At 45.6% G+C, this 27,048-nt stretch overlaps 1 protein-coding gene across 1 annotated transcript in view; it reads left to right on the forward strand.

Annotated features, from left to right (window-relative positions):
* Nucleotides 1-2,183: 2,183 nt before the first annotated feature.
* TCOF1 (treacle ribosome biogenesis factor 1) overlaps nucleotides 2,184-27,048 on the forward strand; it is a 43,517-nt gene continuing 18,652 nt past the window's right edge. The window contains exons 1-10 of the mRNA XM_083728680.1: nucleotides 2,184-2,460; nucleotides 7,412-7,467; nucleotides 8,883-9,010; nucleotides 9,331-9,428; nucleotides 14,504-14,861; nucleotides 16,088-16,170; nucleotides 17,331-17,561; nucleotides 18,128-18,376; nucleotides 23,040-23,226; nucleotides 26,476-26,627. Of these exons, the coding sequence (XP_083584806.1) occupies nucleotides 2,347-2,460; nucleotides 7,412-7,467; nucleotides 8,883-9,010; nucleotides 9,331-9,428; nucleotides 14,504-14,861; nucleotides 16,088-16,170; nucleotides 17,331-17,561; nucleotides 18,128-18,376; nucleotides 23,040-23,226; nucleotides 26,476-26,627 (1,656 nt within the window). The 5' untranslated portion in view covers nucleotides 2,184-2,346. The remainder of the gene's footprint in view (nucleotides 2,461-7,411; nucleotides 7,468-8,882; nucleotides 9,011-9,330; nucleotides 9,429-14,503; nucleotides 14,862-16,087; nucleotides 16,171-17,330; nucleotides 17,562-18,127; nucleotides 18,377-23,039; nucleotides 23,227-26,475; nucleotides 26,628-27,048) is intronic.

The following is a 27,048-nucleotide window of genomic DNA, read 5'->3' on the forward strand; positions in this document are numbered from 1 at the left end:
TCGAAAACATGACTTGCTGGCCATAGCAGACACTTGTGAGGCTTCCTTACAGCTCTGCCTGCTAGTTCCCCCACGCTCTATGGTGGCTCTATGGTGAATTCGCCTAAGAGCTTCCCAAATTTCAAATGCAGACCTTAAATTTTCCACATGAGGTAATTGGGAATCTTCTATCGATACCATCAACATGCATCTAGCTTTAGTGTCCATTTTATCATGTTCCCTGTTCTGAGCATGTGCAGCAGCCTCTTGCTCTGCTGTGGCATCTGCTGCAACAGCCACAAACGGCTTTCGCCTCTGGACATAGTCAGCCCACACTTCTTTGGCTTCCAACCAGACTTGAGCCCTCTTAGACCACTGCACGTAATTAGCAGAGTTCAACTTTGTAAAGGGAACCTGGAAATTTTCCACTGCCATTCTTGGGGTCTGCTGCTACTCCCTCTGTGTGCCCTTGCTTCTCTTTCCCCTTGGGATTTGTTTTACTCACTTTTCAGACGCCTCCAGTCTCCTCTGAAGCCTTTTAAACTTTTTTCCCTCCGTCTCTTCACTAGCAACCTACCACCGTCCTCTGTTTTTATTAACAAAACAAAAACACAACGGGAGGTCAGGCTAGCCTTTTGCAGCTAATGAAGCTGTAAATCTTCACTTACGCAGCTCTCTCAACTTTCTGCAGCCTCTCAGTTCCTTTAAGAGCTGGATTTACGACCAAGCCGGTCTTCTCTCATCCGAAAGCTGCTTTCACTTTCTCTGCACACAATACAGCTGTAGAAACGTAGAAGGAGCCATAACCTAAGAGAGTCTGTGTACTGGTCCAGTAAATGCTTCCGCTGCGCAACCAGCAACAGTTCTCTTTGCAGAGCATTAATTAAATCCAGTGCAGAGATTCTTGTTGCAGTACAAGCTTCAGAGTCTCAGCAGCAAAGAAATAACGACACAGGGAAGCCTGTCTTTCCAAAGACAGGTTTATTGCAGACAGATAACAGAAACACCTCCGGAGCTTTCAGACATTTTTGCTTCACGCCCCGCAGGCAGAGAAAACAAACACTCTTTATGTACTGAGCAACTTAACAACTTAACGAGCTTGACTACTTAAAGTCACATGACATTGCTAACTTGCCAGCGTCTTAGGTTTCACACCCTAACAGACTAAACATGCAGCAAATAACTAAAATCTATAGAACCTCCTGAAGCAGGGCCAATTTTCTTTTAATAATCCCATGCATATCTACTCAGATGTTTACAACGGGGCTTAGTCCCAGGCAAGTGGATATTGGATTGCAGCCCATACTTATTCATAGCAAGCCCCACTGAGTTTACTCCTAGGTAAAAGGGTTATTCCTAGGTAAGTGGGTACAAGTCTGCAGCCTTCACTGTACACAAATAAGGGCTCTGTATTTTAGAGTTGCAAAAGCCTGCACTGGACGTTATTAACTTGTCTAAAAATAGAGGCATTTCATTACCGAGAGTGCATAGAGCCAACTTTCTCCTATAAAGTACCAACTTTGAGGCTTGTGGCAACCACTCACCTCATCTAACTGCTTTGTCCCTATGTATAACTACATATAAATTTAAATGCAGCAACACAGACACTAAATGGCAGCAGCTACCCAGAGCAGAACACCTTATTCAGTAAGAAAACAACTCTAAAACCACCTGCCTGAAAAAACAACCTAATTTAAACAGATGGTCTGGTAGGTGTCCAGAATTTTGAGATACAATCAGGTGTTTAAGTAAACGGAAGCGCTATTTGCATAGAGCAATATTTACAAAAAAGCTAAATGCGGAATGCAATCTACACTTGGGCGAGCAGTCTTTCCAAACAGAGGAACTTAGAAATTATTGAGCTACCCTGCAGGTCCCAAGAAACCGAGCGAGGAGCTGCTTTGCCTTTTTTATACTGTATATACCTTGCAAGTTGCAGAAATCCAGAGCAGTCAAAGTAAACAAAACCGCTGTTTGGTTTTGTTTTTTTTAATGCAGCCTCTTAAAACTTGAGCCGTGCTTGTCCTTTCGGCTGTGCCCTTAAAAATACTGCGTCGCGCTTTAGGCAGGAAGCCGCTCGTTGAAGCCCCGCATCTAAAACGCGACACAGCAGCATAGAAGGCACAAAGCGAGCGAATTACAAGCAAGAGCGCCGGGGAGATGCTCGGCGATAAGAGACTACACTTCCCAGGAGCCCCCGGGGCTGCGGAACGGGAAGTGACGTTTCCGCGCCGCTACCTGGTCAAAGGGTTAGAGGAGCAAGTGGCAGGGAGCATGTGGCTTATCAGCTACTCGCTGTGAACCCCGCGCCTCCGCTGATGGCAGTGTACGCGGGCTAAGGACCGGAAACCTTGGAGCTGCTATAGCATGGCAGCAGCAGGAGGCAGCGAGCAGAAAGAGCTGCTGGCTCTGATGCACCAGCACTTGGTCCAGATTGGCTATGAGAGAGCAGCAAAGGAGCTGCTGGCACAGAGTGGGCAGGTAACTGCACGGGCTCCCACGTGGGTGGAGGGGGCGGGGGGGCTGACGAGCCTTGCTCTCCCCCCGCCTCACTAGCAAGCCTTCCCAATAACTCTACGAAACTGCAACCCTGTAAAGTCTTTTCTTTCTGGTCTAACAAGGCAGCTGCCCTCACTCCACCCCCCACCCCCCGGTAATCCTGCAGCAGGGACGAATTCGTATTGGGAAGCTTGTTTTGTGGCGTCCAGCAGCCCATTTTCATAGCAGTAGCCTTTCCTTGCCTCACAAGGCCTTAGCAAGGGTTTGTTCAGTTTATTATTTCTAGGCAGCTCTTCAGAACACCCAGGGCTCCTATTAAAAGGATTTCTGAGATTTTATTTCAGTGGCTTGTATCCTCTAAGTGGCGTACGGTGCAGTTAAAAAGATGCAATGAAGACGAGACCAGTGGATGCTTACCAGAAAGCTTAAAAGTCCCAATTTGAAATTAAAGGTTTTCACTAGGTGGTGGAAGTGGAAGGTGGGCCTCCCTGATCTGAGCTGGGAAGTTCTTCAGAACTGGGCCTGGGTGGGGGCCACTAACAGAGGCTCCCCTGAACACCTCAGGCAGAGATACAAGGAATCAGGTGGTCCTTATGTACATGAAGCACTCTGGACACTTGGAACATGGTGGGTGTGGTTATATATATATATATATATATATATCTAAGAAATCCTAAGGAGCTGTGGTATCCTAAAATGTAAGGTGTTCATTGTGTGATCGTGTTCTGGAAAAAGAGTAACACTTGGCTGAAGGAACCTCTACCCCCATGTTGCTGGTTATGTTCTACAGGTTGACCCAATAGTAGGTATGCTGCTTTAGAATCCACTTTTTGTTCTTAACGCAAGTTTGCTGTCGTCATTAAAGTAAAGAAAAACAATCCATTTTTCTGGCTCCACTATTTTTTCCAACTGCCACTTCGATTCAGTTGTATACCTACTTTTGGGCCACCCTGTATAGTCAAAACAAAACAGTATTTGATAATGTGCTATCTAGATATGTAGGATAAGCAGCCTTGCTTTTTCATTTTACTCTGGGAAGTATTGCCTATAAATCCAGATTACCTCTCACAGTCGAGTATTTGGGAATGGTAATTCATTGATTTTTCTAACCTTTCTGGGCAGTCCTAGGAATGGATTGTGAATTCCAGTCCACATTTTGACTGTTGAGAGTCGGTTATTACAGTTATTACAGATTATCAAGAGTAACATGTTCTTGTATGTTCTGTTTTATGCTAGTACCCTTAAACCTAGCTGATTATTTACTCCGCTTCAGCTAGCATTGTCCTGATATCAGTGTCAACAGAGTCACACACACATGCATATTATTTAGTGACATGCCGTTGAATGTGTGACTGCTAGATACGGAAGAAAATACTGTGTGCAAGGAGCCTGAAAGGGAATGAAACTGAAAGCTCCAGCTGTTATACAATGTTAGTCATCGTTGGAATAGATTTATTGAAAGCAAGGGATTTAGTAACACTCATGTCCAATCCCTGAGGCTGTTTCATGGATGCAGGTTTATTCAAAAATATGCATGCATGTGTGAATTTGCCCTAAGCCTGTTAAATTCAAGGGTTCCAACTAGAGTTTGGGTTTGAGGTTTATACACCCAAAGCAAGCTCATGATAAAAGTATGTGAGTTTTACATTATCTACTTAATGGGTGTGTGCAACTGCTTAAATATTGAATAGATTAAAAATATAACCTATAGAGGAAGCAAGGGGTTAGTGAGTTGTTTGAGTATAGCCTCAGGAAATGACGGTTTTAAAAAACTTGATATTTACGTTCTCTTGTACTGCAGTAAGCCACTTGTGACCTATCCTAATTTTTGTTTACAGTTGGGATGGTTGAGGTCACAACCCAGAAACCACTGACTCTGTAAAGATTAATTATTTGCATTTGGTCTTGAGGATGTGTCTGCAGGTGCAGATGGTCTTCACCACCCAATATTAAAATAATTTATAGCTTAAAATAGCAACACACTTGAACAATCTGAATATTTTTACTAATGGTCATCTAGCAGGGTGTATGTATGGAAAATATGGCCTAGTGCAAGTACGAGACCACATAACACTGGTCTTGAAAGACCTACATTGACTCCCATATGTTTCCGAGCACAATTCAAAGTCTTGGTGCTGACCTTTAAAGCCCTAAACGGCCTCATTCCAGTATACCTGAAGGAGTGTCTCTACCCCCAACATTCATCCCAGACACTGAGGTCCAGCACCGAGGGCCTTCTGGTGGTTCCCTCACTATGAGACGTGAAGCTACAGGGCACCTGCCCTGGGGAACACCCTCCCATCAAATGTCAAGGAAATAAACAACTATCTAACATTTAGAAGACATCTGAAGGCAGCCCTTTTTAGGGAAGTTTTTAATGACTGATGTTTTAATGTATTTTTAATCTTTTGTTGGAAGCTGCCCAGAGTGGCTGGGGAAACCCAGCCAGATGGGTGGGGTATGAATGAATGAATGAATCTACAGCCCTGAACTCTAATACAGAATCATTTTCTCCTTGGAGGCTCTGTAGTCCTGATGTCTGGATCAACACAGAATTCCCCCAATGCTGTAACCTTCTAAGTGGAGAATCTCCAATGTGGTTCTGCTGTCTGGGCTCTCTGTTTAGTATGAAACCTTTTCTTCCCACCTGTGACAGGTATACAGAGCTTCGTGGTAGCACTAGCAAGACTTGATACACATCATCTTTGAACATTGCCATTTGAGAAGTACTGCTAAGCTATCAGGGACGCGAGTGGCACTGTGGTCTAAACCACTGAGCCTAGGGCTTGCCGATCGGAAAGTCACCGGTTTGAATTCCCATGACAGGATGAGCTCCTGTTGCTCTGTCCCAGCTCCTGCCAACCTAGCAGTTCGAAAGCAAGCCAAAAAAAGTGCACATAGATAAATAGGTACCACTCTGGCAGGAAGGTAAACAGCGTTTCCATGTGTTGGTCTGGTTTCGGTGTTCCGTTGCGCCAGAAGCAGCTTAGTCATGCTGGCCACACGACCCAGAAAAACTCTGTGGACAAACACCGGCTGCCTTAGCCAGTAAAGCAAGATGAGTGCCGCAACCCCAGAGTCATTCGCAACTGGACTTACCATAACTGTCAGGGTCCTTTACCTTTACTTTTACTAAGCTATCAGACTGAAACAAATAATTTAGGCAGACAGGGTTGCAACTTGAAGGTATTTTGTGGCATAGAGGAGAATGATGCTACGTGTATATAGGATTGGGGTAGCCAGACTTGAAGCTGGAGGTTTGAGAGATTATAAGACCCTAAACATGAAATTACACTGAAAGCAATGTTGGATGAAATCTTTATGGTTTCAGAGGTATCCACTTGTTTCTCATCCAGACTGTAGTCATGTGGGCTTTTTCCACCTAGAAATAACATTGTAGAGCAGTGACTGTTACTATTAGGGGTGTTCAGATACAGTGGTGCCTCGCAAGACGAAAAGAATCCGTTCCGCGAGTCTCTTCGTCTTGCGTTTTTTTGGTCTTGCAAAGCAAGCCCATTAGCAGCTTAGCGGATTAGCGCTATTAGCGGGCTTAGGGGATCAGCTTTTAAGCGGCTTAGCGGATGATCTGTTAAGCGGCTTAGCGGATCAGCTGATAAGCTGCTTAGCGGCTTGGGAAAGGGGGGGGGGGAGGAAAAAAACCCCGCAGGAACTCACAAGACATTTTCGTCTTGCGAAGTAAGCCCATAGGAAATTCGTTTTGCGAAGCACCTACAAAACGGAAAACCCTTTCGTCTTGCGGGGCAGCACTGTAAGCCATTCTCATGCATTGAGGAGCTGCGTTAAATGTGGCCCCCAACCCAATGCCCATAAGTGGCTTTGTGTGAGAAGCATCTCTCGATATTTAAATATACGTGAGTTCCTCCCACTTATCCTCGTATAGAGGAGGCCGGTGTGTGTACTTTAAAATGCACATAGCACTGTTTGATAAATATGATAAATGCTTATCCAGCTGTGTTGTGGGCACTTTTGTTTGTGGGTGCCCACTGCTTGGACATCTCCATTTGGATTGCAACTGTGAGAGGCAAATAAAGTCTGGAGCCAAAATTGTCTGTACTGACAGTGGATTAAGTAACATGCAAGAGGGAGAGTAAGAATGCAAAAAGCATATTACAGGAAACCTACAGTGTTGTGTTAGTTGATGTCAGAGTTGGCAACCGCTGGCAGTTTTGTATGTGTGTGTTTCTTCAACATCCTAGTTGGGTATATGATATATTTATCAGTGCTGGTAATAGTATGTTTCCAATTGTCATAGTTGGCATTTATTAGGCACTTGGGTGTAGCTGCTGCCAACACTTCTCTTGAGGATTTTATGAAAGTACAGTGGTACCTTTGTAGTCGAACAGCTTGGCTCCCAAACAAATTGGCACCCGAATGCCGCAAACCCAGAAGTGAGTTTTCTGGTTTGCAAATGTTTTTCAGAAGCTGAATGTCCGATTGAGTGCGGGAAGCTCCTGCAACTAATCGAAAGCTGCGCCTTGGTTTTCGAATGGTTACAGGAGTTGAACGGACTCCTGGAATGGATTAAGTTCAACAACCAAGGTACCACTGTACTTGATAAGTATATAGACTTCTAGAAAAAAACAAACCTTTGGATACATTTTAATCTGGGCCAGAAATACTATTTTTCATTATGTTGGGCTTATCTTTTTACCTTTTGGGGGATATATAACCAGTGGGGTTTTTTGGCAAATATTCTACAATGAGAAGACATGAGTTGTGTCCTGGGAGCATCTTTTGGCCAAATTGTTTTCCTTTTTTTTGTGGTTCTTAATTCTGGGCCTGTAATGTACTTGGAGCAACTCTACAGTTGCTTTCTTGTTGTTGTTTTTTTAAAAAATGTGGGGCCAAAGAATGGGGTTTCTGTTCTTGATAGGGTTAAAGGACAGAATTAACCTCTCTTTTTCTCGTACAGAAGACCTTCCTACCATCCCCAGTCCCCCTCGGAGATATCTTCACTCAGTGGAAAAAGTAAGTTTAACAAAAAAGAAACAAGTGTGTTTTTGTCTTATACTGTGCCTGATAGACACACTTTTAAATTAGTATTTGTTAGCAATACATTTTAATAATAGTAGTATTAGTATTTTCTGCATTTTAACCCTTTTGTACTGTAGAAGGGTCAGAAAGCACTTTTAAAGCAAGCCCCCCAAATTATTTTTTTGAAAAATCCCTTTCATGAATCCCCAGCTCATGAAAAGTGGAATATTATGTCCCTATTCTTTTTTGCTCAAATTAAAACTTTGAAGCTCCTTCTGCTTCACTCCATCAATCTGGGACTTCATTTGCTCTGTGTATCCTTTATTATATTGATAATATTGATATTACATTGATAAATTGATAATGCAAAGTAGTCTGGCCTGAGGTAGAAAGATTAGTGTTTTGTCTATAAATCACCATGCTCAAGTAACAGTACACATAGGCTACATAATTTTGACTAAAAGTGGGTCACAACTTTGAATTGTTCAGTCTTTCATTTCATTTTTACCTCCAGGTTTCCCCCAAAGTTGTTTTCTAAGTATTGTGTAAATCTCACACACTCTTCCTCTCTGTCCCTTCTAGCTAAATGGTTAGACAAATGACACCTACACGATATAAAATGCCGTGTAAGGCAGGGATCTGCTAGGAAATGCCAACTTTCCTACTGAGTGATACTGTCAAGTTTTGCCCCCTGTTTATTCTCTCTCTGTGGTTCCTTCCGCCTCCACAATGGCAATCCTTCTGTGTGGGGCTCATTCTCCCCCTTTACCCCTTTTTGGGGAGTTTTAAACTATGATCCATTCACTCTTGTGTGTGGGCGAGAGATCCATTAGCTGATCCCTTTTCTCTTTAATTGTTTTTCTCTTGGATAAAGTTTAGACTCAACTTTTTTTTTCTTGACAGTTAGGTGATCAGTGTGACAGGCTTGGAAAATTCCAGCTTCAAATTAGCCACGCAGATAGGATGAAGCTATTACTAGGTTTTAATTAAGCTCCTCACCCTAATTTCACGGTCTTGGGTATGATTACTTCTATTACTGCCTCTAATAAGTTAATTTTAAAAGTTAACTTGGGAAGACAGTTTGCCTGAACTACAAACTTTTTAAAAAAAGTACCCAGTTTGTTTTATATCCATAGCAAAGTAATATTTCATGAGTGACAGTGGTGGTTCTTGTACTACAGAGGCATAAGACTCAGAAAGTTGTTGAGTGAACCCTTTTAAGCTAACTTGTTGTTTAGTCGTTTAGTCATGTCTGGCTCTTCATGACCCCATGGACCAGAGCACGCCAGGCACTCCTGTCTTCCACTGCCTCCCGCAGTTTGGTCAAACTCATGCTGGTAGCTTCGAAGACTAACTAAACTATCCTCGTTTAATGCCTATTCAACGTACTTGCAAAATCTGTTCAACAGAACTTCCTCACAAGCCCAGAAACGAAAGGCGGAGGAAATCAAGCAAGGCAGCCCAGCAAAGATCAGAGTTCCTGATCCCAAGAGCAGCTCTGAGAGCTCGGAGGAGGAAGCAGCAAAACCCATAAAAAGTAAGACGCACTTGTCTAATTCCATATCCCCAAGCACTTTACTACCTATTTTGTGATGTGTAATTTGCACCTTAGATGCTGTTTGAAAAGAGCAAATGCCGTTGAGGGACCGACTCATCTCTTTCCTTGACACATGCAGTTTGCTTGCAAAGAGGTTTTGCTATGAGGAGTGCTGTGGAACTTTGAGATACTGTCTAGAATTTTGTCACATGGTGTCCTTAGACAGGATAAAATTTTTCCTGCGACTTCAGTTTTCCCTCCTTTTGGAGACACTGAAATCCTTCAGACTCGTATAGGCTGACATCTCTTCTCTGTTGCAGGCAATGTGGCTGTGAATAACAGTTCCCTAGCTAAAGCGGAGAGCAGCAGTGAGGACGAGGAGTCATCTTTTGAAGAGGAAGAAGCTGCTGGCAAGGAGGTGAGAAGGCAGTTACTGTTATTGCTAGGGCTTGTAAACGGTGTGTGAGAGAATAGGATAGTTGTGGAAAATCAGACTTCATGATTGCAAATATAGAACTTGCTTTGTTTGTGTACAGTGGTGCCCCGCAAGACGAATGCCTCGCAAGACGAAAAACCCGCAAGACGAAAGGGTTTTTCGGTTTTTGCGTCGCTTCGCTAGACGATTTTCCCTATGGGCTTGTTCGCAAGAAGAAACGCGCTGCGATTCTCCGCTCTCCCGGACGGCTTTTGAAGGCAGCGCGCTCTCCCGGGAAGGCAGGCAGGGGGGAGCAAAGACTTTCGCCCCCCGCCGGCCTTCAGAAGAGGTCCTGGACCTCTTCTGAAGGCCGGCGGGGGACGAAAGTCTTTGCTCCCCCCCGCCTGCCTTCCCGGGGGCTTTAAAATCGCCCCTGGGAAGTCTCCGCTGTCCCGGGAAGGCAGGCGGGGTGGAAGCAAAGACTTTCGCCCCCCGCCGGCCTTCAGAAGAGGTCGGGGGACAGACTGTCCCCGGACCTGGTCTGAAGGCGGTTTCCATAGGAACGCATTGATTGATTTTCAGTGCATTCCTATGGGAAACCGTGCTTCGCAAGACGAAAAACTCGCAAGACGAAAAGACTTGCGGAACGAATTAATTTCGTCTTGCGAGGCACCACTGTATTTTCAAAATCTCTCATCAGGTAAACTTTGAAAAGTCCTTTTTTTTTTTTTTTTTTTTTTTTTAGAAAGAGAACAGAGGAAGTTTTGAGCTGCCTCTGCTCACCTACCAGAAAGGCAAAGCCCATATGCTGCACAGCTTTGAGGGTTAAAAAACCTAACCCCAAAATGCTTAATTCAGAGATATAGGAAAAGTCATGAGAGCCTGGAATAACTGAGATGTGTCTGCTTTGAAGGCTCACAAGCAGATATTGTAAGATTTGGGAGGAAAAAACATACCTACCAAGAATCCCTATGGCAAAAGGAACCATTCCCTGTTTGAAATGCATCCAAATGCACCTTGTTAGTTGCATAATAAGTTACATTCTTTACATTAAGTTGCATTCTTTACATGGTAAATTCTGGACAAGCTTAATAATAATAATAATAATAATAATAATAATAATAATAATAATAAATTTTATTTATATCCCGCCCTCCCCAGCCGAAGCTGGGCTCAGGGCGGCTAACAACAATCAAAATAGTCCAACATTCTAAAAGCATTCATTATAAAATTAATTAAAATCAAATTAAGATCAGATTAATGGCAACCATCAAGCAAAATTCTGTGCAGATTGCCAGAGGAGGGGGTCAGGCTGCGCCCTGACCAAAGGCCTAGTGGAACAGCTCTGTCTTGCAGGCCCTGCGGAAAGATGTCAGGTCCCGCAGGGCCCTAGTCTCTTGTGACAGAGCGTTCCACCAGATTGGAGCCGCGGCCGAGAAAGCCCTGGCTCAAGTTGAGGCCAGCCTAACTTCTCTGTGGCCTGGGATCTTTAGGATGTTTTTATTTGCAGACCACAAATTTCTCTGTGGGGCATACCAGGAGAGGCGGTCCCGTAGGTACGAGGGTCCTAGGCTGTTTAGGGCTTTAAAGGTTAAAACCAGCACCTTAAACCTGATCCTGTACTCCACCGGGAGCCAGTGCAGCTAGTATAGTACCGGATGAATGTGATCTCGCAGCGAAGACCCCATAAGAAGTCTCGCCGCGGCATTCTGCACCCGCTGGAGTTTCTGGGTCAGTCTCAAGGGCAGCCCCACGTAGAGCGAGTTACAATAATTCAGTCTGGAGGTGACCGTCGCGTGGATCACAGTGGCTAGGTCAGGGCGAGAGAGATAAGGAGCCAACTGCTTAGCTTGGCGGAGATGAAAAAATGCCACCTTGTTATAGCTGTAATCTGCGCCTCCATAGAGAGGGAGGTATCGAAGATTACACCCAAACTCTTAACGGACGATGCTGGCACTAATTGCACCCCCGCAAGAGATGGGAGTTGCCCCCTCAATCCCATATCGCTCCGTCCCAGCCAGAGGACCTCTGTCTTCGAGGGTTTTAACTTTAACCGGCTCCCACGTAACCATCCAGCCACAGCTTCCAGACATCTGGTCAGTGTATCTGGGGCTGAGTCAGGATGACCGTCCATCAACAGATAGAGTTGGGTGTCATCGGCATACTGATGGCAACCCAGCCCAAAGCTCCGGACAAGCTGGGCGAGGAGGCGCATAAAGATGTTAAAAAGCATCGGGGAGAAAATCGCACCCTGAGGCACTCCACACACCAAGGAGTGGCGCGATGACAATTTCCCCCCAAGCGCCACCCTCTGTCCCCGACCAGAGAGAAACGAACGCAGCCATTGAAGGACTGTGCCCTGGATTCCCACGTCGGCAAGGCGGTGGTCCAGGAGTTCGTGATCGACCATGTCGAAGGCTGCTGACAGGTCTAGAAGAATCAGCAGCCCCGACCCGCCTCGATCCAGCTGCCTGCGGAGATCATCTGTTACGGCGACCAGAGCCATCTCGGTCCCATGACCAGCGCGGAAGCCGGACTGGAATGGATCGAGAGCCGATGTTTCATCCAGAAACCTACCAAGCTGTTCAGCAACCGCTCTCTCAATCACCTTACCCAGGAATGGAAGATTCGAAACCGGGCGGTAATTGGATATATCTAAAGGATCTAATGATGTTTTCTTTAAGAGCGGACGCACCACTGCCTCCTTCAGTTCCCCTGGGAATATCCCAGTGCCAAGGGACAAATTGATGATATCACCCAGGGGGGCCCACACCTCGTCTGGACACGCTCTAATCAGCCAAGACGGGCACGGGTCAAGAAGACAGGTAGTGGGCTTTCCAGCTTGGAGGAGTCTGTCCACATTGGCTGGGGATATCCGGTCAAAGTGGTCCAATACTGGACCCGAGGACAGTCAAGGGGCCTCCAGTTCCTTTATTGTATCCAAATTGGCAGGGAGGTCATGGCGGAGCAACAGGACCTTCTCCGCAAAAAAGCTCGCAAATGCTGTGTGTCGAATTGTTATTTAAATTTGGCTGTCCTTCAAGGGACATTAAAGACCTAATTATACTAAATAATTGCGCCAGGCGAGAGCTAGCGGAGGCAATGGAGGCCGAGAAGTAGGACTTCTTAGCGGCCTTCACTGCCATCTCGTAGGTTTTCATAAAAACCCTATAAGATGTTCTTGAAGCTCCGTCACAGGCACCCCGCCATACTCGCTCTAGCCGTCTGAGGTCCCGCTTCATTTTCCGAAGCTCCTCGGTAAACCAGGGAGCCCAGTTTCTGCGGGGTCGCAGAGGGCGCATAGGTGCCATATCATCGATGGCAGCTAGGAGCTGGATATTCCAGCCCTCAACAAGCTCAGTCAATGAGTCACCAGGGGAAGCAAGGTCCTGCAAGGCCTGACGGAATCTATCAGGGTCCATCAGCCTCTGCGGGCGAGCCCAAATTGGCTCGCCACCTAAGCAGGGTGGGGGTGGAAAATCAATCCTAGCTTTCAGCGCGTAGTGATCAGACCATGGCACCTTCATCGAAGGAGACATGATCACATCTATACCGGCGCCAAAGATCAAATCCAGCGTGTGGCCTGCTTGATGTGTGGGGCCCAAAACAAACTGGGAGAGCCCTAGTGTCGCCATGGAAGACACCAGGTCCAGAGCCTGTGAGGAGGGAGTGGCATCAGCATTTATGTTGAAGTCCCCCAATACCAATAGGTTAGGGAACTCCAAGGCCCAGCCGGCCACTGTCTCCAGCAGGCCTGACAGGGTGGCTGCTGGTGCGCTAGGTGGCCGGTACACCAGCCAGACAGCCAAGCTCACCTCGGAGCCCCACACTAGACCAACACATTCAATGCCGGGGATCGATGGCGATGGTAGAGCCCTGAAAGAACAGTCTTCTCGGATTAATAATGCCACCCCTCCCCCCCCCGGCCCACAGTCCGCCACTGGCAAAGGACGGAGAAACCCGGGGGCGCCATCTCTCGTAAGGTAACAGTTTCCCTTTCGCGCACCCAGGTCTCAGTCACACAAGCCAGGTCAACCCCGTGCGAGGTGAAGAAGTCTCGCAGGGTGGCGGTTTTGTTGCCTATAGACCTGGCATTGCACAACACCAGTGACGGAGGAGAGTAATCCTTGCTCACCCTACCTTCGTCCCTCGGGATGGGGCGCAGATTGGAAGGGGTACGAGCATATCCGTATCTCGATCCCCTTTGCCTATGACATCTGCCCCCACCGCCATACCTCCCTCGCCCCACTACGGTAGCAATCCCAAGCCTCAAACCAACCTCCATTTACAAAATAGAAAAACAAATCAAACCAAAAACAATTGTACCAACAAAACAAATCCCCACCCCACTCAATATCCAACCCCAAACCAAAATAAAACAGAACAAAATAAAAATTCATCAATAAAAACCACCGTTCACGGTGGTACAACAAAGTAAAAAGTAAAAACCCCTATAAAGCACTTTAAAATATATAAAAACATTTTAAACATTTGCTGTGGCAGCACCAGTGTCCTTAAAACTGAAGCGGTGGCGAGTGTGGGCCCCGCCCCCTAGGCCTGGTGGAGTGGGCCTACAGGAGGGAGTGGCCTTCCTCAACCCCCACGGTGCAGCAGCAGCAGCGGTGGTGTCCCAGTGCCTCAATGAGGCCTCTTAAGCTGGGCCCCGCCCCCTGGGCCAGGTGGAATCAGCCTGAGGAGGGAGCGGCCTTCTCCAACTCACAGTGCAGCAGCAGTCTAGGCAATTGTCTAGAGTAGACAGTTCTAGACAAGCATTGATCTACCTTCAGATCGATATCAGTCTTGAGGATATTGAATAGGAGAAAGCCTATAACAATAAACACTTGGTCCAAAAGGTAGGGCACAGCTCTCCTCTCTCTATTGTACATGCAGAACTGCCAGTTAATGTGGTCTTATTGGAGCTGTTTGCAAACTTGGAGTCTCTGCATAGGCTATGTATTTTATTTATAAAATTATACTGCTTGATTGTAGGAAAGCCTAAAAGCAGTGTAGAAGAATCAGTCATTGGTGGTGCCTTAAGTACAACTTGACAAGTGTAATGAGATTGCTTCTCCTCTTAGGTGAACATCCCCGCAGCAGGAAACAAAACCAGCAACTTGCTGCAACTTGCTGCACAGAAGACAAACTCCTTCCCAGGCAAAGGGGTGGCTGTAGCTGCTGTCCAGGCAAAAGGGCAGCAGAAAAAGGCAATTGCAACTAAGCCACCAACACCGGCTGTGACAAAGGCAGGACAGAATAAAACCCTCCCTGTTAAACCAGGATCTGCTTCACAGCCTCTTGCTATAGCAGGGCAGAATGCATCACAGGCAGCTGCTGCAAGGAAGACAACGAACTCTGAAAGCAGTAGCAGCAGCAGCTCATCTGAAAGTGAGGAAGGAAAGACACCAGCAGCAGTAAAAACCCCAGTACCCAAGCCAGGTAAGCAGTTGGCTGGCTTGAGATGCGTGTCGCAAGGCATTGCACAAACATCATCCAAGCTCTCAGACTTGAATATTTCATTTTGACTTGCGGTGAGGTTGGCCCGCATTGCCTTGCAAATCATGTTGTAGGCTTGATTGTTTCAGCTCTATTTGAGGGGATAAATATAAAGAAAACTATTCTCAACAAAAGGAAAATGTTCAGTACTCTCAGTGAAAGCAGGTATCCATTGCAAAGAGACAAAACACGTTGAAGGATCCAAAGGACACAAATGCAGTTGTGTTCATGAGCACACATACAGGCAGGCATGTGTGTAGCACAGGAGCTTTCTTGGGTTAAAGTTATGGCAAGCATGCTGAGCTGTCTGAGCGCCTGAAATAAATACATTTCCATTTTGATGTCAGTCGACAGATTTTTCTCTCTGGATTTCCTCATTTATTTATGAGGATGTTGGCCAGTGTCTAGCTAAATCAAAATCACATGCAAAATAGGGTCACTCACCTCCCCATAAATTTGTCCTGTATGGGTTTTCATAAGCCTAGCAATTTTAATAATATGTTTTCTAGTCTATTGGAAAGTCTTACAAATTATGGTAAACTACAGTAATTGAAATGGGCTTAAGTAACTTGAGTCCATTGGTTTCAATGGGTCTACAAGGAGTGTGTAGTAATATTGGATATTGCTCATCACTTCTGTCAACTCCAGGAGCATAAACCTCCTCAGTTATGACCCACTTCTGCTGTGAATTCTTAACATCCCTCCATACTTGGATCTTAAAACGTAATTGGTTTTTACTGCAGAAGAATATCCTGCTGCTGTGTCATTAATTGGTATAATCTCAAGTACATGATTGGTATGTTCTGAACATGCCAACTGGAGGCTAAAGACACTTTCTAATGGCATGACTCATGTGAATAGAAACACAATTCTTCTATCTTGGGCTTCTCTTTCCTTTCTAGAGCTGAGTAGTCAGCAGCCAGGGCATATCTTTCCAAACAGCAAGATTTTAAGGTAATTTAGATGACCTGTGGGTCGTGGCCCACTTAAAAACAGCTTTGTGCAAGTATCTTAAAATCTGATGGTTGGAGATATGGATACCCTAATAATAATAAAAAGCACCCCAGAGCTTCCTACTTTTTTGGTCTTGGATCTCTAAAGCTGCATTTAATGTTCTCTCATGTTTTATCGGATTCAACTTAAGTGCTTTTGTCTCCTCTGTGTCTTAGCTCTAAAGAAGGCAGAGAGTAGCAGTGGAGACTCCAGTGATGATTCAGACTCGGAAGAAGAAACAAATACTGCAACAATCCAGGTACTTCCGACTACTGCAGTGGGGAAACGACCAACTCACAGGCTGGATGCAGCTCATGGCGCTTTTGAATCCAGCCAGCTCTCTTGGTCCTACTTCTGTTCACCATACTTGGAGGGAAAAGGTCCCATTGGAGCAAAACGGGGTGGGAAAGAAGGGGAGTAACAGAGGGTAACCTAAAGAAAATTGATCCCCTGGCCATCACCAGCCGATCCTGCCAACTTTTGGCTTTGATCCTTCTTACCACTGGCTCCAGCCCACACCTGGTAATGTGGCCCCAAGGGCAAGTGACACTTGTCATAGAAATGGCTTCCCGCTCCTGATCTAAGAGCTCCTTTTAGGACAAAGAGAGTTGCACACACCTTGGCTAGGAAGGCTCTGTGCACACACTTCATCCTATGGCTGAGAGAAGTAGGAGTCTCCATTGTGGAGCATCCTCCTCATGATGTCTTCTGCCACCTGAAAGATTTCAAGGGAATGCAGAGACAGTGACTACATGCCGTTTCTTCCATTTCTGTATTCCCTCCCCACCACACACTGCCAGCTCCAGGGCTTTAGCAGCACAAGAGGGTAGCACTGTGTGATGAGATCGTGTGATCATAACACATTGGGATGACTTATTAGGTCACTGGATCAAGGAGAGAATAGGCCTGCCAATTGTTAGGGCCCATCCAAACATCCTTATCCTGCCTGTTTGGGCATTGTAACAGTTCCTCTTGTTCATTTGGTAGGTTAGCAAGTATAAATATTTGAGGTGCGGTGCTGGTGGTGAGGTCACATTCATTATACACCATGTTAGTTCTCCCTGGTGTATTACTGCCTATCTTCCTTCCCTTGTTTGGTTCCATGTGTGTCCTGGGATCCTTTGTATATATTTGTTCACTATCAGTATTCTTTAATTCAAGGTTCCCATTTCAAAGCGGAGGGGTCTCTTCTCTCCAGAATGAGATTTTGAAAGTTGGTTGGCCCTGAATTCTGGGTCTTGCCTGCCTAACCACGGTCCAATGCCAGATTCCAAAACTGCTTGGGAACCGAGGGCAACTTGCAGTTTAGGTGCTTGGAGGACTGTGACCATGTATTGCATTCTTATCAAAGACATGTTCCTTGAGAACTTCCCAGCTCTCAGCTGCCGTGCACCTATTTTAACTTTCCTGTTGTTGTAGGTAAAACCAGCTGCGGAAAGCAGACAGGTTGACACGACGCCGACAAAAAGTGTGCCAGCCACCGCTGTACCGTCTAAAGGAAATGCAGTAAAGGCATCTCCAGCAAAGAAAACGGCACAACAAACCAGAGCAAGATCTGGAAATGTGGCTAAAACCACAAAGCCAGCAGAGAGCTCTGAGACAAGTGACTCATCTGACACTGAGATCGAGGAACCCTCCTTGGCAACACAGGTGAGACATCCTGGGGATACCTGCCCTTCCTTCCTCTCCCTAAGGCAGGGTACTTCCAGGTACTACTGGGCTACAACTCCCAACATCCTGACTATGCTGGCCGGGGCTGGTGGAAGTTTTAGTCCGATAACATCTGGAGGACCATACCTTTCCCATACCTGCTGTAAGCCTCTAAGCACAAAATCCAAGAAGGGATGCTAGCTTAAAAATGCGCTACATTTGGCCATCACACACCCAAGCCCCCAAACCATGGGTTGGGGGCTCAGCAGTATATTGGCTGGATGTAGGGGAGAAATCAATTTCCCCCAAAATGCCAGTGACAAAATGCATTGCTATTCCTAAAATAAGCCAATTCAAAATGAAACACTCTAATTGTGTAGTTTGGTTTGATGGCACTTATAGCTGTGTTTATGTAAGTCCATTCTGAAAGTTGCTTCCCAAAGCCTACTTGCTGATTTGTTTTTTATGTTGGGATTTATTTATTTTTAAAGCCTTACATATGAACCACTTGAGTTCATGAGTTGGCTTTTATCTGTTCTATTCCATTCTTTTAATCTTAAAAATAGGCAAAGTCACCTGGAAAAACCCCTCAGACCTTCTCATCCCCAGTGAAAAATGCAGCAGCACCCGGTCTGCTGTCAACCAAGACAGCCTCTGTTCCAGCTCTGTTGAAGCAAACGCCAAAGACTTCCGCAGTGAAACAGCCACCTCCTGCCAAGGCTGCTGGTGGGGGGAAGAAAGCAGAGAGCTCAGAGAGCAGCGAGTCGTCATCTGAGAGTGAGGATGAGGCTCGCTCAGTTCCAGTAAGCCAGAAGGTTAGAAATGCACTGCTTCTACTTGAAATAATGGATTTGACTCTGCCCCACCCCTCCACCTTTCCTTACATGGCCTAACACATTCACAATTATGTGTGTGTCTTGTGCATGAAATCTCCACTTTACAGGTTGCTTTTCTCAATCCCCTGTCCTTGATCACCCTTTTTAAGAATCTCTCGGGCTGTCTCCAATTCAGTTGGTTCCTCAGTATGTTGCCAATCTAGCTAAAGCGTAATAAGCTTGCTTTTCTGATGCTCACATTTTAACAACAGCTCATGACTGATGAAGCAAAAATGTTTTCCTTCACAACATAACGTTTATTACACAATTACTATTGGAACTGCTTTCCGAATGTTGGACTCGTGTTATTGCTCCTCACTACGAAGCTTAAAATAAGTTTATAGCCCCTGTTGGTGGCACCTCGAAGCTCAGAAATGCAGTTGGTAAATCTCTGCTGTTCACAATGCCTTTATTGCCATTTGGCCTCTTGCCTCAGTTCCCTGGCCTGTCTTGGGGTATGTCTGTCCTCTGCAGCAGTTTTAAGGTCGCTGCTTTGAGTATTTAGCAGTATTTGGTTGTGTTTAGTTTCCTAAAAACTGCTGATCTGTGAGATACTTCCTGGAATTTTCAAAGCGTCAATCTTACAAATCCCCGGAATGTCAAAGGGAGCACATCTCTCAAACTCCTATATTGAATTATTGCACCCTACCCATTTTGGGGTTTTTTAATTGCTTTGTAGTATTTGTTAATTTTCTGCCTTGCAAATAATTTGTGTGACCACAGGCATCTGGTTGGCGACTGAGAACAGGAGGCTGAACTAGACATGCTACTGGCTTGATCTAGCAGGTTTTTATCTTCTTGTGAGTCCATCTATCTCAGTCCTGTCTATGCTGGTTGGCAGTAGCGCTCCTGGATTTCAGATAGAGCCTTCCCAGCCCTACCAGGAGATGACAAGGATTTTACCTGAGACCTTCTGCATGCAAAGTCATAAACTTTAGTGATTATTAATGGAGGGTTAGAGGAGGGCCTGGGTGGCACTTCATTGGAGTATAACCAGATATGTTTTGTCATGGCAAACTGATGTGCGCTTTGCAAGCATGATTGTTAGTTCTAGGGTCCCATGTTCATTCTTCTGGCTCTGTCAAATATGTGCTTTCTCCTTCCTAACTCTCCCTTCTTTTTGATTTGAATAATTCTGGTCACAGAACATGATCAGAATGAGCCAGCTGGACAAGGTGTTGTTGCACAGATTTCCTTGCCAACTTATTGCATTCATTCTTGGGACACAACTGGATGAGAAGTTAAGAAAGGCTTCCAGCTGTTATAAGCGTCCGCCAGTCTTGGCATCAGCCTCTCTTAATAGATGAAAGCTGCTCAGAAAACCTCTCTCTCTTTTTGCCCAGAGCCTTATTCTACTCCCCAGCGCTCTTAAAAATGCAGTAGACCAGATGCTGGGCTGGTGGTTCTTTTTGAAATGGCTGCTTTGATTTTGCTTCCTTTGGGGGCCTTTGAACTTCAGTGTAATTCAGCCCAACTATAAATGTGCACTGCTTGCTGTGTGGCTTCCTTCTAAGGCAATTGAATGGCAAAACTGAATTTGGTGGAGGGGACAAACTTGCTTCTTGCTTTCTGCCCATACCCCCTTTCATGTTCTCATGAGCTCTTTCATGTTGTTGTTGTTGTTGGCATCTGTCTGTCTCGAGAGAGAATGTACTTCTCCACATATCCTTAGGTCTTGTATGCTATGTGTGTAGGCCCTCCTTTATAGCACTTAACAAATCAATGGGGTTTTGAATTGGCCGATATTTTTGTCTCATGTCATTTGGAGAAAGCAACTGAATTAATTGGAGAGATGAAACTTAAAACGTTATGAAAGATCTGCATTTGAATTATAAGGAAAGGATCCTGGTGCTTTTTCAGTTCAGTTTAGTCCTTTCCATCTACTTTGGAAAATACTTCAATTTGCCAAAGCACTGTCCTCTTCTGAAACAATTTTTAATTAAAGGACAATTCAGTTAGCCCTTCTTCATTTTTTCCTCGAGGCTTTCCATTATATCTCTGAGCCTGAAAAAGTAACTGATAGCTTGTTAATGCAACTGATAGCTTGTAATACAATTTTTTTTTATAATAGATAATGTCCTTTTTATAATAGATAATGTCCTTTTTAAATATTTTTGTAGTGCTTGCTGTTCAAGCAGTTGAATGCTCTGGTCTTTTGTTTGATAGACACTCCTTCCTCCTGGGATTGCAGCCACTTTAGCAAGCTTTGCAATACCATGCTTTGTGGGGGGTTGTTTCTCACAAGCACCTAGCTGGCTGCTGTGGGAAAGAGGATTAGAGAGATCTTTGATCTGATCCAATGGGCGGCCTCTCATTTTTTTATGAAGGGGTTTAGAAAGTGTTTTTATGTAGGGGTGTTAGAAAGTGGCTTATATGCAGAGTTGCTTAGTTAGGGCAAGGTGAGAGCAAAGGTAAGGAGAAAAAGCCTGGAAAGATAGAATTATACTTTAATCCACAGTAATATTAATATTAATTAATAACTTATTCATTTATTTGTTACTTATACCCTGCCCATCTGGCCGGGCCTCCCCAGCCACTCGGGGTGGCTTCCAACAGAATTAAAAGCACAATAAAACATCAGACATTAAAACAGCCTTCAGATGTCTTCTAAAAGTCAGATAGTTTTTTATTCCCTTGACATCTGATAGGAGAGTGTTCCACAGGGCAGGCGCCACTACCAAGAAGGCCCTCTTTCTGGTTCCCTGTAACCTCATTTCTCACAGTGAGGGAACCGCCAGAAGGCTCTCGGCACTGGACCTCAGTGTCCGGGCAGAAAGATGGGGGTGGAGACGCTCCTTCAGATATACTGGACCGAGGCTGTTTAAAGGTTAGCACCAACACTTCGAATTGTGCCCGGAAACATACTGGAAGCCAATGTAGGTCTTTCAGGACCAGTGTTATATGGTCTTGGCGGCCGCTCCCAGTCACCAGTCTAGCTGCTGCATTCTGGATTAGTTGCAGTTTCTGGGTCACCTTTAAAGGTAGCCCCACGTAGAGCGCATTGCAGTAGTCCAAGCAGGAGATAACTAGAGCATGCACCACTCTGGCGAGACAGTATGTGGGCAGGTAGGGTCTCACCCTGTGTACCAGATGAGCTGGTAAACAGCTGCCCTGGACACAGAATTGACCTGTGCCTCCATGGACAGCTGTGAATCCAAAATGACTCCCAGGCTGCGCACCTGGTCCTTCAGGGGCACAGTTACCCCAGTCAGTACAATGTAGCCAAGTGATTTAGTACAGGTGGGGGATGTCCTGTACAATGTCAATCATGTAGCTGCTCTGCCTGAAACAGCCAAGATAAAAGGCATTTTGAAGCACTAGTAGCAGACAGCTGCACAGGTTTTCTGCAGGATCACGAACCACCCGCTTCTGCAGCCAGCCAAAGCATGCCAAGAGAAGGCTCTACTTTGTTTCTTCGGCCCAGTGAGCTCCAGGAGAGGAGGCGTTTCTGAAATGTGTCCTGTGCGAATTGAACTAATTTGCTCCAAGAAGAATTCTGATGCCCTAGGGCCTAGAGTGATCTAATTTAGCGTGCTTTATTTTACTTGCATTTCATAAACAAAGCTGAAAACTTTGAAACTTGCCTAAAATTGTTCTTTCAATTGGCATCTATTCATTGTTACTAACACATTTATGAAACGGAAAAATTTCCGCCCGATGTCACTTGGCTGCCGGGAGTTCTACCACGAAACATCTGAACAGCACGAGGTTCAGGAAGGCTGCTTTAAAGTATGAAATTTCATTGCTTTAGGATGCCACTTTTATGGGAGGGGGCTTTCACATCTGTAGGATTGTCCCTGGGGATTCAACAGAGAATACACACCACAGTTGGGGAAGACAAACCTAAAGGAATGTTCCTTCACTTCAAATCCTAAACTCTCATGTCTGAACTCGAGTTCAGCTCATGCAAAATTGTTGTTGTCTAGTCGTTTAGTCATGTCCGACTCTTCGTGACCCCATGGACCAGAGCACGCCAGGCATTCCTGTCTTCCACTGTCTCCGGCAGTTTGGTCAGACTCATGTTAGTAGCTTTGAGAACACTGTCCAACCATCTCGTCCTCTGTTGTCCCCTTCTCCTTGTGCCCTCCATCTTTCCCAACATCAGGGTCTTTTCCAGGGAGTCTTCTCTTCTCATGAGGTGGCCAAAGTATTAGAGCCTCAGCTTCAGGATCTATCCTTCTAGTGAGCACTCAGGGCTGATTTCCTTCAGAATGGAGAGGTTTGATCTTCTTGCAGTCCATGGGACTCTCGAGTCTCCTCCAGCACAATAATTCCAAAGCATCAATTCTTCGCCAATCAGCCTTCTTTATGGTCCTTCTCTCACTTCCATACATCACTACTGGGAAAACCATGCCTTTAACTATACAGACCTTTGTTGGCAAGGTGATGTCATGCAAAATAGCCATGTCTATATCAGTTGCACTTAAAAACTGTAATTATCAGTCTTTCCCATCCAGGAATATCCCTTTTTTATCCTGTTTTGGGTGACAGATTGGGGGCAAATCATAAGAAACCAATGAAACTCAAATAAACTCTTCAGCCATGAAAATAAATCCTTCACTGATGGCGGATGTGTGTGTTTTGTTTTTTCCCTGTGGTGCAGAAATTGCAAACTCCTCAGCCTCCTGCTGGAGCCAGACAAAATCAGATTGATAAACCAGGCACCCCGGCGAAAGCTGTGTCGAGTGCTTTGAAGGGGAAGGAGACGGAGAGTGAGAGCAGCAGCAGCTCATCTGACAGTGAGGAGGAAATGATTCCTCCAACACAACATAACCTGCCACCTCCTTTCGGTAAGAAGCCCCTGATTTTCATTGGTGCTTGGGGGCCTCTTGTTTTCAGCTTCTCTGTAAAATTTCTTTGCCTGAGCATTGGGGGCTCCGGAGTAACAAACAGCTTCCCTAAGGGTAAAAGTGCGCACACCCACGCCCACAAAATGCGCTCTGAAGTGCCAAAACACAGGAACAGATGCCAATTATTCTGAAACTGATGTGAGGAACTTGTCAGTGGTCCAATTCTGTATTTGTTTTGTTTCAGAACATACTTCCAAATTGGCTGAAGGGACTGTACTTTTTGAAGGGGGGGTGCTCATTGTTTCTGGTTCCTCATAGTGTTTGCCAAGCAGATCCATTTCTGAGTGATGAGCTCCCCTTGGAGGCTGAAGAAAATAGCCAGTAAAAATGGCTTCATGCTTCTTGAGCTATTCATTGTTAGCAGCAATGAAACCCTCTCTGGAATATTCTTTGCTTTGCTGCTTCTGTGAAGTTGAAAGACTTGGTGTGAAACCATCTTAAGTCATGGGAGGAAACCAGCGTGACAGCTTGCAGAGCCAGGGAGAGCTTTGCATTTAGTTTTTGTGACTGGGAATTTTTGTACACAGCTATCACTTTATTACTCCACACCAATGGTTTTCAGCCAGTGTGCCATGGCACCCTAGGGTGCCTTGAATGATGATCAGGGGTGCCGTGGGCAACACTGATCTCCGTCCTTCTTTCCTTCCCTCCCTCCTCTGGTGCCCTCTTGCGTCTCTGCCTCCCAAAGGCTTGCACAGCTGTTTGTTGCAGCAGCCCTGGCTACAGGCTCCCCAGGCGAATGGTGCCTCTGGAACTGGCTAGGGGGTGTTTCCCAGGCCCCTGTGGGACAGTGCGAGGAGTGAGGAGAGTTATCCATCCATCCCTGTGGTACAGCATGAGCCTACACTGGATATCTCTATGTTCAGAGACTGTTTTTCAGCAAATGCTATGCCCCAAATTGCCTAGCAGGTCTCACCGTTTCATAACACGAGCAGTAAAAAATATGCCTGGAATCTTACAGTGATGAAGGAGGAGAAGCCCTGAGGGACTAGATGTTCTCCAAAATTTTGACATTCCTGTAGAAGCTGCCTCTTTCCATGAAATAATAGAACCCACTGTAAGATGTTCTGTTGCAATGTAAACCCGAGAATTCAAGGACGCTTAGCAACAGAAAAAGCTATGGAAGCGTGTGTACCCTCTCTTTGGGCCATTCCGTGGTCTTTTTGAAAGCTTATTTCATGCAAAACCTTAAAAATGAGAGATCAAGCATGTTACACCCAACGAACAGACAGAGTGGGAGATTTGGCATAGGGCAGCTCAAGTTCCGGTCTTCCCTCACCTATTAAATAGCTTTGGGCAAATTCTTGGCCTAACTTTACATTTCAGCGTTGCTTAATGATAAAATGCATGTGACATCAGTTGGGACACAAATGTAGTGACAGTGGAACCTTGGTTTTCAAAGGTAGTCCATTCCAGAAGACTCACTTCTGAAACGTTTGAAAACTGAGGATCAATGGGCGGTCGGCAAAATCCATTGAAAAAATGGGAAAACACACTGCAGAGGCTGTTTGACTTCCAAGGCACGTTCGAAAATGGAAGCAATTACTTCTGGGTTTTTGGCGTTCAGGTTCCGAATCGTTCAGCTTCCGAGACACTCAAAAACCAAGGTTCCACTGTAGCATGCTTGAATAGTGCATATTATTTAAACGTGTGCTGCACTGACTACTGCTTGGTGCCTTAAAACCATCACCTCTCATCTTTCAAAGCATGGGTTGCATCTGTTGCTAGGCCTACACAGAGTAGAACCATTGAAATGACTAATTTAGATCCATCAATGTCAGTGTTTACTCTGAAACATAATTTCTATGTTTACTTTGAGTAAACCATGGCTGAATGTGACCTTGCGTGAGTTATTAGGATTACTGGTGCGGCTCTTAGTCTTTTCCCTGCTACCCTTGGCACCAGCGCACAGGAGGCAGGAAGCTGCCATATCCAAAGTCAAGCTCTTTGTCCATCTTGCCCAGCATATTCTACTCTGACTGGCAGCAGCTCTCCAGAATCTCCAGCAAAGTACCTTTCCCCATCACCTGCAGCAAAAGATGGAACCCTAGACATTCTGTATGCCAAGCAAGTGTTCTGCCACTGAACTATGACCCCTTTCCCTGAGTTAACATGCATTTGCAATGCCTTTCTTTTTGCCATTATGATTATGGAAAAGAAGAGTGTGTGAGGTTTTAATGGAGATATTGGGAAACTTCCCAATAAACAATTTTATCATGTTTGGTCTAACTGTACAAAGATGAGGCATTACTGTACTGCATGGCTTGGCTATTTTGTTTTTTTCCGGGGAGCTTGGACCAGCTAAAGGTTAAAGGAATTGTCCTTCAATGAGTTCTCTTTTCAATTGCAGTGCAATGGATTTGCTTTTTTTAAAAGGCTTGCATCTAAAAATCTTTCTCCCCTGCTTGTAGGTTTGACAGGCTTTGTAGTTGGGGAGGGGGAATACCAGACAGCAGCTTATCTGTCACCAGCAGGTAGCTGCTAATAAGATCTAGACTTCACGGCTACAGGCTGGATCCCAACAGACTTCCTGACATATTTGTCCAGAAGCTGGAGGGGAAGACGTTTCTCGGTTCGGGGTCCAGCTTTTCTAGTGGGATCATGAACTGTGGTGATCTCCAATTCCTTCCTGTTTTTCTTCAACCAGTACTAGGAAATCACCAGCAAGCACTGACATGACCTTTCCAAGAGAGCAGCGGCTGTTCCTGGAGTCTGTGTTTCACATCCTTTCTGTTCCTTTTTTTATTTAAGAAGAAATGGCTGCAGCCACAGGTCCAGAGTGCATGAGCTCCTATCTACAGATGAAGCTATCCTATCATAAGAAGCTGCCTCAATACCAAGTCAGGCCATTGGCTTATCTAACTCAGTATTGTCCACAACAGATGAGGAACCTGTGGCCCTCCAGGTGTCACTGAACTCCAGTTTCCGCCTCAACCAGCATTGCCCAATGGTCAAGGATGATGGGAGTTGTAGTCCAACAATATCTGGAGGGCCTAATGTTCCTGGACTGCAATGGTCAGCAGTGGCTCTTTAGGGTTTCAGGCAGAAATTGTTCTTAGCCCTACCTGGAGACACCAGGGATGGAACCTGCGACCTTCTGCCTGCAGAGCATATGCTCTGGCACTGAGCTGCAGCCCCCTTAAGCTTCAACCCATTGAGCTGTTGTCTCACCTCCTTATTTCCTTTTAGCAACCAAGGCAAACCCTGCACCTCAGGTGGTGTCTGCTGCAAAGTCCCTGCCCCCACCAGGAGGACCACTTCAGAAGGCCCAGGAGAGTGAAGACAGTAGCCAGGATTCTAGCGATGAGTCTGACTCTGAAGAAGACAAAGTGTTCACCCAGGTAACAGAAAGCAAGGAGGGCAGAAACTCCCACCTGTATAACTCCGGCTGTGCTTTGCATCCTGGTCCTAAGCTCATGGTTGCTTGCTTTGCAAAGCTTGAGGCGTGTGCTTGCATCTGGTGTGTTCAGAACCATTTTTTTAGAATGTAAAAAGAAAGCCCCGAAAATTTGCTGATTGGCTGTTTAGCATGGAATGAGGATGAGGATCTGGAATTGGCCTCCTGCTTCTGAAAATCTGACGAGTGGGACGTTGGCTTCTTCAAAAGATCTGGCGTTGAGATTGTGAAGGGGTTGCTGTGTGTGCAGGGCCCCTTTTGCTCACAGTTGCTCATTCAGGTAACGGACTGTGTGCACTCACAGCCCCTAGCTATAGATTTGGGCATTTGTGTTTACTCAACGGCTGTGCCATTCAGCTCAGGCT

Source organism: Podarcis gaigeae, assembly GCF_964106915.1.
Source record: "Podarcis gaigeae genome assembly, chromosome: 2".
Lineage (NCBI taxonomy): Eukaryota > Metazoa > Chordata > Lepidosauria > Squamata > Lacertidae > Podarcis > Podarcis gaigeae.